At 30.2% G+C, this 12241-nt stretch overlaps 1 protein-coding gene across 8 annotated transcripts in view; it reads left to right on the top strand.

Moving 5' to 3' along the window:
- Positions 1 to 12241, top strand: part of LOC129987863 (plasma membrane calcium-transporting ATPase 2-like) — a 219064-nt gene that overhangs the window by 151364 nt on the left and 55459 nt on the right. For 6 of the 8 annotated variants that reach the window (XM_056095830.1, XM_056095831.1, XM_056095832.1 and 3 more), the window contains 7 exons: positions 854 to 909; positions 3093 to 3263; positions 4131 to 4328; positions 5386 to 5622; positions 7227 to 7352; positions 7603 to 7737; positions 8536 to 8574. In XM_056095830.1, coding sequence (XP_055951805.1) covers positions 3101 to 3263; positions 4131 to 4328; positions 5386 to 5622; positions 7227 to 7352; positions 7603 to 7737; positions 8536 to 8574 — 898 coding nt within the window. In that variant the 5' untranslated portion in view covers positions 854 to 909; positions 3093 to 3100. The remainder of the gene's footprint in view (positions 1 to 853; positions 910 to 3092; positions 3264 to 4130; positions 4329 to 5385; positions 5623 to 7226; positions 7353 to 7602; positions 7738 to 8535; positions 8575 to 12241) is intronic. The other 2 variants (XM_056095827.1, XM_056095829.1) reach the window with 1 other exon arrangement.

The following is a 12241-nucleotide window of genomic DNA, read 5'->3' on the forward strand; positions in this document are numbered from 1 at the left end:
AACAGAATTTTCATACTTGGAGCATTCAATTTTTTTTATTTGTTTTTTGTATTATAATGTAATACCGGACATAAATATGTAATTCAGAGGTTATAGTGACGATATGTTACTTACTCATTCTTTTGCTTTTCAATTCCTACTATCAGTTCATATATAATCTTGTTGAAATTTTGAATCGTTACTTTTTATTCATCCACTCAAGTTCAAATACATTTTTTTAAACTTGGGGATGACACTTAATGTTAATACAGTTCTTTTTCAAATATTAATTAAATTTGCCCAATAATTTCTATTTGGTCGCCAAATGGTCTCCAAGTTTATCACCAAGCTCTGAGATTGCTGACGCGACACCCGATCATAAATAATATAAAATATATATAAATGATATAAGGAAATGAGTAGGAATTCAATTAAAAAATTTTGCCACTTAATATTGTAATTCTGTCATATGAATATACATACTTATATTAATTGTAATTATTTAATAAAAAGTAACTAAAATTTTTTTTGTCCTAAAGAGAAATCGATATATATTACTTGTTTATTGAAATGATTTTATCATTCATTTTATAATGATATTCTTTTTCAAACATATCAAATACTTTCAAAACAAAACATAATTTGAGTTATGCAATTATTAACAGCTGTTATGCAACTTTTTGTATATATATAATATATATGTATAAACTTATCCGGCCAAAAAACTCATTGAAAAAATTGGCAATAATGGGTTAATGTTCTTTTCTTTTGCATCGATATATTTTTAAATAACTCTTATATTTAGAGATCATTTTAATTGCTGTTGATTATTTGTCTCTTTGTATTTTTAATATTTTACCTTTTTGTATTGTAGATTCCACAGTATGAGGGATTTTCAGAAAATGAATCTTAGCTGAGTGGCATCCTCCGGTAAGTAATTATTTGTGCGCTTGTGTGAACTCGATGCCTTTATTGTTTGGATGTTAATATTGTGAAAATATCTGAAATACTAAATTATAACCTCGACTGATCTATGAACAATATTGCTCACTTCGACGAATTTTAAGCACAAACTGCTGTGTACATGATTCTACAAATTAAAAGATAAAAATTTTAGACTTATGCCATTTCGAGTGCAGTACAAATAATTGTGAATAACGCAACTGAATTAAAATCCGTATATACCTTAATGCTTCAGCCAGGAAAATTCCACTCGTTATTGAAGATTTGCTGCCCTTGAATGTAAGATTATTGCTTTGCCAACTAACTAAAAGATGTGAGAAAACGGATTTCGACATTTTTTGTACAAAAAATCAAAGGTAAAAGAACCAGTAAGCAGTTAAATATATTATTAAATCACAAAACTTTACAGAAAATTTTTCAATGAATTTTAATAATTGATTTTGATATAATTTTCACTGCTATTCGATCAGTAAACCCGTTTTTATTATTATTATTGTCATCATCATCAAATAAGGGTTTTTCGCAAAATGACTCGAATCAAAATATTCTGATTTCTTTATTTTATCACATCATATTTATATTTTTATTATACAATATATTTAGACTTTATGTTTTTATTTCTTTACCTGTTAATTGTGACAAAGGAGTTTTTTTTTTTTTTTTTTTTTTTTTTCTTCTTCTTTAAGTTACTATTTTTTATGATAACATATTCCCTTTTGCTTATAACTCTTGTTTTTTCTTTCTACTGAATCGCTTTTTTCAGTATCCAACAACAGCCAGCCTGTTGACGTCTAAATGGATAAAAAAAACGTGTAAAAAAAAAAAAAACAGCGCGCACGCACACACTATATATAATATAACGTTAACACTCATATATAATATGTGGCCGAAATAGCTCTTATTGTATTTTGTGAAGAAGCTTGTCTGTCCAACTTTCCAAATAAAAGTAAGCACAAGTTTTGTGTATAGATGTAGCATTTAAAATGTAGATTCTTACCAAAATTTGAACCAAATATGTAAAGGATGACCATCTATCAGTCGGTACCTTCGCATACATGTAAACACAATAACTCCAAAATGTAATGTTGAAAATAAATGAAATTTGGTATGTTGTCTGTGATTGCTATTGTAATTCTATGTAAATGTTACTTTCAATGAGTTAGGTGTTAAAAAAAAGCGTCGTCCAAAATTCGGGAATCGCTTACATATGAACGCATGTCACTGATTAAGAGCCAAAAATGTCATCAGAGATCGCCCCTAAATTCAATAAAAATTTAGATTATCGCCAAAAGTCGATATTTCTTAACTATTATATATGAATGCCTTGGATAGACATTCGCGATTTTGCCCAAGGCCCGCAATTCTATGTTAAGAACTGGATATTTTTATTTGAGAATATGCACAAGAGTTTTGGAGGAACCACTCTCCCCTTTCCTTTACTGTCCTATGAAGCACAAAACAAGCACATGTTGGACTCGGAAAATAAAAATGTGAGCTTTACGTCTCTGCTCAAGGTCCGCAATTTTTATGCAAGGGAGGAAAATAAAACCTTTATTAGATAGTATCCGAAAAAATGTTTCGAGTAGAGCCCACCCGCTGGTTTCTTGTGTTACAAATCTACTAATCAACTACAGAACTTTAGATTACTAACTATAAGCAAGTTAAAAATCGGATAATAAAACTATAAATGAAATGTTTTATCGTCATGTATTTATTTTTTATTTTTCCATTTTCTCCAACTTTTTATCCTTTTTAAACTAATTTCGTTTTATCGTTTAAATCATCTTGGTCCAATAAAGTAAGAAATTTAAACTAACTAGTTTAGAAATTGTTTCATTTTCTTCGAATTATATTTAACAACACCTTTTAGTACTTATATTTCATGTACAATTAGTAAGTACTTTTATTAGTACTTATATTTCATGTACAATTAGTAAGTACTTTTATTAGTACTTATATTTCATGTACAATTAGTAAGTACTTTTATTAGTACTTATATTTCATGTACAATTAGTAAGTACTTTTATTAGTACTTATATTTCAAGTAAAATTAGTAATTATAGGTAATTCGTTCCACGCGTTATTTTTCTTTCTTTAATGGCTTATAGTTCACGAAAAGGAATTCTTTCTTATTCGTTTTTCTTTCCCAGTCTCCGCCATGGACGATCGGGTCGAGGGTCGTTCCGCCCGTTATGGCGTGTCCCTGAAGGAGCTCCGGGAGCTCATGGAATACCGGGGCAGGGATGCTGTCCACAAGATCAGGGACGAGTATGGAGGCATCCAGGAACTTTGTAAGAAGCTCTATACATCCCCCACAGATGGTGAGTCTTTTTTATTATTATTATTTATCCATCTACTTACATTTCCTTGTGTGCACAAAGTGCCCGTAGTATAGACGGCAGTCCCACCTCTTAAAGATAAATTGCTTTATCTAATTCAAATTCATAATATAAAACTTGGCACAGAATTTAAGAAAATCAAGTTTCAGCTCTATATTTATATAATTTTTTTCGAATCTTTTCATTTATTTCATTGATTATATATATTTTAAGCTTATGAATCCTTTAGTTGTTTTTCCCATATTTCTTAATTTCATTCACATTAGAATGTCGATAAAATGGCAAAATTTTAATTTGTGCTCTTTTCCATACATAACCATAAGCGTTAAAACCGGGGATGTTGTTTTCCAAATAAAAAGTAAGGGTTTGCATAATCCCTCGTTTAGATATACTTTATGCTCTGCTGCATATGGTTATGTTTTATGCCAGTAGGTTTTAAGAATTAGTATCAGTAGGCTTGGACTATCATAATAAATATTTTCTTGGTCTACAAAATTTCTTTTCTTCCTAGAAGTTTTTCATTCTACCAGACCTTGCTAAGTGTCTCTATTGGACATCTTACTTCTGATACTTCTTTGCTGTCATCAGCTTCATGCTTTAATAAATTTTCTTAATTTTCTGAATCATTGATTATAATACTATTTTATTATGAATTACAAATATTTATCAATGTTCTATGGTCATATAATTTGCAATCAGCGTTATTTCTGCACTCTCCTGCATCGTGCTGTAATGTTCTTGCCTAATGGATTTTGTAGACTAGTATTTCATATTATTTGCCAGAGATGAGGTTTATCCTCATTTCTGGTTGTAAATATTTTCGATTGAATTGCTTTTCTTTTGCATTAGGTCTGAGTGGTTCGGCGGCCGACCTCGAGCACAGACAGAAAACGTTTGGCCTTAACATCATTCCTCCAAAGCCGCCCAAGACTTTCTTGGAGCTAGTATGGGAAGCCCTGCAAGATATCACACTCATCATCCTCGAAGTGGCAGCTCTTATCTCACTCGGACTTGCCTTCTACAAACCACCTGCTGATCTCGAACTAGGTAAGATCCTGTCTTGGATTAACTGCTGTTAACTCTGCACCTGATATCCATTTTGAATGAATTCTGCCCTGTTCGTTTTGAGTCTATTAATTTATTTGATCAACAAAATCGTGTTGTATAATTTTTTTAAATAAAATTATTTTATTTCTATATTTAGGCAAAAATGAATGTCTGTGAAATAATTTTGAGTAATGTTTGAAAATAATTGTCTCACTTAATTCAAATTCTTTGGACATATCTTTACTTCAATAGTTTTTTGATACTACATTATATCTAATATACAAGAGGTGTTTAAATGAAAAGGTACGAAACGACACTGTGGATATAAATGAAGACTTTATTCAAAGTATATACCATAGACCTGAGCATAACGATCCCATTGATTAACGAGCCGAAGGATTCCTTCTTCCCAGAATTCCTGTGGTCGTACGAGACCCAGTCCTTCACAGCGTCCTTGAGTTCGCCATCCGAATTGAAGCGCATTCGCTACTTGTTGAATTCCTCGAGCATAGAAGAACCATTAACTCTAATGTGTGCTGTAGACACTCCGAAGACTACGCAGATCCATCAAGAACAAAAGACCGAGGCTACTCACGGAGGATGTGGTTCTGTTCGATGATAACGCGCGTCTTCCTGTCTCCAGAGTCGCACACGCGGAACTGGCCAAATGCTAGTGGGAGCAGCTCGACCATCCGCCCTACAGCCCGAACATGTCGCCCTACGATTTTCATGTGTTTGGTCCGCAGAAAAGACATCTGAAAGGGAAGCGCTTCAACTCGGACTGTGAAGGACTGGGTCTTGTCACGGCCACAGGAATTCTGGAAACAAGGAATCCTTCGGCTCGTTAATCAGTGGGATCGTTGTGCTCAGGCCTATGGTTTATACTTTGAATAAAGTCTTCATTTATACACACAGTGTCGTTTCGTACCTTTTCATTTGAACACCCCTTGTATCTACTGATGAATGGTTAACCAATAACCAAATAAAAATTAGCCATACTGTATAGGATGGTTTAGTTTCTACTACTGATGGCGAGCTAATGTTCCTGTTTCACCAGGTGGCCATGATGACAGTGAGGCAGATGCAGGATGGATCGAAGGCGCAGCCATCCTTGTCAGCGTGATCATTGTGGTGCTGGTGACTGCATTCAATGATTACACCAAGGAGAGACAGTTTCGGGGATTACAGAACCGCATAGAACATGAGCACAAGTTTGCTGTCATCCGTGGAGGCGAAGTGAATCAAATACCGGTGGGAGAAATTGTGGTGGGGGATATTTGTCAGGTAAAATATGGTGAGTATCATTTTTCTTTTTTCAGTAGTATTGCCTTTTGTAATTTCAAAATATCAAATCTTTCATTTGAATTTGGTGGGTAAACAATTATTACATTTTAAATTTTTGATTTAAATTTTTTAATCCATTAAAATTTTTTAAGAAATATGAAACAAATATGTTTATTTTTATTAAAATTTTTAAAGAAATACGGTCCAGATATGTAAATTTAATTTTAACTTTGCGAGACAATAGTTTTCCAAATCGCTTTTAATTTTATGTCAAATTGTGAAAAGTAATTATTGTTAATAAATAATAAATAAGAAAAATCCTAATTTAGTTTTTAAAAACATTTAATTGTGAAATGTAGTTATTGTTAATAAACAATAAGAAAAATCCTAATTTAGTTTTTAAAAACATTTAATTGTGAAATGTAGTTATTGTTAATAAACAATAAGAAAAATCCTAATTTAGTTTTTAAAAACATTTAATTGTATCCTCTTAAAAGTTTTTTTGTGAAGCTGTGGTTTATAGATTGTTTAGTATTGGTCTATTATCCTTATTTTATTATTTTAAGTATTTGAGAACTTGATTTTACAAAGTTTACCACAGTTGATTTGCTTCTGATGGAAGGGAATAATGATAAAATAATGGGGTGCCGTTCGTAATGTGTTGATTATTTATTAAAATGGATTGGCAATTTTTTTTTTCAATCTAGTTTATTTCAAATGTAATCTGTAAATTACTGCCCTGTAAATTACTGCCCTTTGTGGACTCAAGAGATATTGTTTAATTTTAGAAGAATTGGTTAGATTCTCTGTAAAATTTCTTTCTAAACTTTTAGATTCAAATAATAATCAATGTATTTAATAAAACTTCCAGTCTAAGTTAAAAATGTGCGAGAGGATACTTTATTGTAAAATAAAGATTCTTAAAGACTCTGAATTGTAAGTTTTCATATATTATTGAGAATAATATCTTTTGAATAAATATTACGTTAATATATAAATATAATACGTTTTTGGTGTTTGATTCGTACCTTTACAGAAAGGTAGATCTTAAATTAGCAGGCCACAATTTATATTATCTTGAATATTTTCCTTTTATTTCTTCCTTATTTTGAATAGACATTGAAAGGTATTCTAGATCTTATCCCCATTCCTTAAAGCATTAATAAATTATTATTATTTTGTGCAAAGCATATGATCTTTATATCTACATATTTTTTAAGCTGTGTAATAAGATAAAGCAATTCAAATAATACAATATTCATTTGATAATATAATAAATATTCTAATTTTTTTTGCCTGATTTACTTAAAAACAATTTCCTTGGTGAAGAAACATAATTATTTTTATTAATATGCATATAAATGCACTTATATACTATTATTACACTATAGAACTTCAAATATTATAATTGTTTGGAGTTTTATTTATTATTTTACATATTTCTGTATGATTTGCCAAAAGTCAGTGCCTTTTGTTTATAATAAGCGGAGACAAAAGAACATGCATATGTACAAAAAAAATGATCAATATGTTAATTAATGAAGTTGGGTTTTGGAATGGCTTGTTGATATATTTTTAGACTATTCAAAAAATAATTTTTATGATTTTTGTTAGGTGATCTTCTTCCTGCTGATGGTCTTATCATTCAAAGCAATGACCTAAAGGTGGACGAAAGCTCACTAACTGGTGAATCAGATCATGTTAAAAAGGGAGAGAGTATAGACCCTGTTTTACTTTCAGGTACACAGATTATATTTTCTGTGATTAGTAAAATTGTATTGCCTAATATCCACAGCTTTTATGCTAAAGACTATATTCATGCACATAATTTAAAAGGATCTCATAAACAGTTTATTTTTTTAAATCTTTAAAAATTTTCCAGTTTTACATTGTGAGTAGTTTAGGAGATTTTTAAGAGTAATATCTAGTGTAACTTGCTGAAATGAACCTCTGATTTGTATACTTTATTTCTGGGCATTTCTTTGTACAGGGACACATGTGATGGAGGGCAGTGGGAAAATGTTGGTGACTGCTGTTGGAATCAATTCCCAGGCAGGCATTATCTTTACACTGCTGGGGGCTGCAAAGACAGAAGATAATGAGCAGAAAAAGAAAGCCAAAAAAGGTGCTCATATTTTCTTTTATTTATCGTGTTGATAGGCCTCACTTTACTGGCAAGTATGGAAACTGAGAGTTCCAAGGTCAAATATGATTGGCCCAAACTTTCTTTAATAACTCTTTTGTGGCTGGTTTCTTAAAGAAAATCAATAAAGCATATGCTTCTTTAGTCTTTAACCAATTCTTATATATTTGTTTTATTATAACCTTATTTTGTTCACAGTTAACTTACTAGTAAAAATGACCCTTTTTTCCCACCTGCAACTTCCGCTGTTTTATCTTTTTATTTGATTTTCACTCTGTACTTGGAACAAAGTTTGCTACTAGACTTTTTCAAAACCCATTAAATATTTCACTATGCAGTAATAAAATTGTCATTTTTAAAGAAAAATAATTTTTGTATGTAAAGTAGAGTGTATATTTTAATATCAAATTAATCTGATTTTTACAGGATTAAATACAAATGTTTTAAAATATCACTTATTTCGAACTGCTAATCTTAATAATCTGGAAAGTTATTAATAAAAACAACTGTTTAAGCTTTCCTTTTTCATGCTAATTTCATTGTGTTTGTGTAATTCTTCTCCCATGTATGTAATCATTTTGTCTTTCAAAATACATGTTGCCTTTATGCATTTTGTTGAAATCTGCTACACTTGTTCTAAGTACAGTAAAGCTTTTTTGTTATTGTTTTTGTCTTGCATTTTCCTGTTTTGATTTAATAAATAAGCTCATGTATTCCTTCCACTGAAATGTTTCCTCTAATTGAATTTTTTCCTCCCATGTTTGACATGAAACTCCTTAGAAGCCAAAAAAGCTCGCAAAAAGAAGAAAGAACCCTCAGGTGATTTTATTTCTTCATTGATCTCTTTTTATCTTCAAACCTACTGCTTTCTACAAGCTTCCTACTCTAGCAAACAAGTCACTTAACTAGATCTTCTTATTTCATGTTTGCAATAGAATGGTTCTCAGATGCTGTTCTCTTTTTTTATAGATTAAAAAAAAAATGCTCTATAGCTTTCAGTAATTTTCTGTCTTGCTTTTATTTTTCATTGTTATTAATATAGAGTACAAAATGAAGTGATTAGCCCTTCATGAACATTAGCCTTTTGATTAATGCCTTGAAATAAAAATATATAAATGTGATAATTGCATTTTCTGTGTTGTAGAAAATTTATATTTTAATAGTTTTATTTTAAATTGATCTTTTGTTTTAAAAAAAGTATAATTTGCATATTTTAACAGAAATGTAAAATTCAAGCGTGAATGCTATTCAAATAGGTTGGGGGGAAAGGAGAAAATAGATGTAAATATTTCATTTTAAAGAAATTTACTCAATGAGATGTTACTTATCCATAAATCAGAGTTCTTACAGTTGCATAATACTGGTCAGTTATGAATGATATAATGGTTTAGGTCTTTAGAAAACAAATTCTTTTCTTAAACATATAAAAATGCAAAAAAGACTGTTTAATGCATTGTTTTAAGTAACTGTCTAATGATTTATTGTGAGTGTCATGTATTGTCTCAGTGAAATAATGTTAATTTAAAATCTTAAATGAAATTCATCTTTCCTTTTTTATCATAAAAAAAAATTATTTGTTTGTTGTTTTTGTAATTGTTTTTTATACTACGTTTTTGTAGTGCTTTAAAATTCCCATTTCTCTACTTTATAAATATATCCTAATTCTCTAGCTTAATTGCGAAAACTGAAGCTTACTGTGAATTGTTTCTTTAAAGCGTTATTCTTTGTCTTAATTGTTTGTAAAGTTTATAGGCTAAATAGTAAATTCCATTGACATTTATGACAGACTTTCAAAATTTACATTTGCTTTTCATTTATTTTATATTTTTTAAAAAGAATATTTATTTTTGTAGATTTTAATACTTTTATTTATTTTCAAATTTGAAATGATAATTATAAATAAATGGCAATGTATATAATGAAATAATGGCTCCGTCTATCTTTTTAGAAAGATGTTATAAGAACACAGTTTTTTTCTTTCCTCATTTGATTTGAATTTCAGTATTTTAATGGTTATTGTAAAAGTTTTCATACACTGGAATTTTTAATGATTAATTTGTTACTTTAGAATTGTTTTAGGATTGCTAGAAGCAGAGTTTAGGAACATTAAAATTCCATTTTTCTGTGTTGGTCAAAAAAATTCCAGTGCGTTTTGGGGCTCATGGCACTTTGTATGTTAGGTGCCGTTTAATTTGTTTTCCTTGCACTTCGAGTCCAGACCACTCTGCAATACGGGGCTTACTGTGCTGTAAAGCACTAATCAAAATTTCATATTTAAAAATCTGTGAAGTATGAAAGTCAAGTATGAAGCTGCTAATATATATAAAAAATAAATTTAATCCTCTTCTGAATTTTTTTAGTTTTTTAGAATGTCTGTTACAAATTAGTGTATATTGTTACCAAAAAATTAATCCAAAAAGCAATATATCCCATCCAGTGAATGTATGGTAAAACAGTTCAAAAAGTTCACTAACAAATAGCAACATCGTATTGAACATGAAAATACAAGAGCACATAAATAACAACAAAAAAAATGGGGAAGGGTACATAAGCAGAACACATATTGTAAAGAGCGGCACACAACTAGTAAATCGGTAGTAAACAACCATAGTGGAGTTCTCTGAAAGCGCTCGAGGGGACTTTACTCAACTGTATATGCCTCTCGAATATCTGTTATTTTCCACTAACTGAGCTGAATTCAACTGTTGATTCACTATTGAATCCTGTTCCCAACTCAATATTTACAGATTTCAGCTGTTTCCCAGTCCCTTATAATTTTCCTGACAAAGCAGAAAAAGGTTCTACTTTGATAGTCAAAACTCATGTCTTAATGAAGCTATTGTCAAGATTCTTGCTGATTTGGAATCTTCGGTTATATCACCAAATGTTCACCTAGTTTGTTGCAAGAACTAGGAGTCACCAACTCTCCATCCATCAAAGCTATCTGCAAAACCATTTATGTTACCAGTAGACTTATTGTGCCCAGAAGCAACAATACAAATTTTTAACAATATGCTCATTCTTGTTGAAACATCTAAAAAGATTCTGTACTTGTTGCATCATTATCATATAGACAGGATTTTTTGAAATGCTTCAAAGTCAAGTGAATGTGGAGGCCATTAAAAGAAAAAAAGAGCTCTGTTGTCTCAACTATTACGATTAGAAATTCCAATAGAAAAGGTACCTCATCCTGTTGCTAAATAAAGTTTACTAGTTCACCCTCTACTAACTGGGAAAAGAGCCATTTTTTAAATCCATCCTATTAAGGCAAAATGCTCATTAGAATTGTTGCGATATCCTCAGATATTGTCCAGCATTCAGAATATCGAATAACATCAAGGAGAATCTATATCTTGGTTAATAGATATTCCCTATTATGGTAACTTCAGCAAAACAAAGTGACCCATACACTTAACATCGAGACGAAGTGAAATTTTTTTAAAATTTATCTATGATTTTCGTGTTGTACAAATTAATAAGGATGTTCTGACCCCTCCCCCCCATATAAACTTCATTGGTACTTGCCTTTTTTTAAGATGATTCTTTTCAAAAGAACACCACATGATCCAGAAAGTCATCTTCCTACTCAAACAGTTTACTTGCAAAATAAAATGCACATTATAGTTAAATAACTATAATGTACATTTATCTTTTAATCATGTGATGACTTTAAAGCATGTACTAACTGTAATTGATATCAACGCATGTGTAAATGTGTTCTTAAAATTTTCCATACTGTCATCTTTGGCAAATAAAATGTGCAAGATTTGCTTTCCAAACAGAATTCTTTGGACTATGCAGGAAAATGCTCTGACACGGTCATCATCCTATACAGATATTTTTGATTGTCTTATGGTTTTTAACCATACAAACACATGTAGTTGTTTCGAATTGCATATATCTTTGGTAGATGCATTATCCACCATTAAAGAATTGTGCAATTCAGTTCAATGATGAAAATTTTTAAATAACTGAAGCATTCTCAAAACTTAAAAAATTAATGTACAACATAATGTAATTAGGAAATTATTTTGGGAAAATGTTTAAAGCAAATATTTGCAAAAATAATGATTATATTTGATTCCTTTTTACAAAATAATTTGAATCGGATTCTGCATTTTAGAAACATACCTTGGTATTTTTCATTAAATATCCAAATGTGAAATAATACGATATTCTGATGGTGCAGAATAATTTCTGATTTAGTTTGTTTGTGCAGTTTTACTGTTATATTTTGTTCATCTAATTTAAATTATATTTTAAAACATTTATTCTGCTGTGATACAGCTGATAGAGAAATTGGCATTAAAAATTCAAAGAAAATATTAGATAATTTCTTTGTTTCAGAATGTATTTCCAAATTAAAGAAAGTGAATAATAAATCTTACCATTTCTAGTTAATATTTGTCATTTAAAAGAACAAGTTAATTGGACTTCAGTTTTGTAAGTGGTACGACTTTCTTCTGTGAGAAAAAAGCAAATAAAT

This window comes from Argiope bruennichi, chromosome 10 (assembly GCF_947563725.1).
Source record: "Argiope bruennichi chromosome 10, qqArgBrue1.1, whole genome shotgun sequence".
Taxonomy (NCBI): Eukaryota; Metazoa; Arthropoda; class Arachnida; order Araneae; family Araneidae; genus Argiope; species Argiope bruennichi.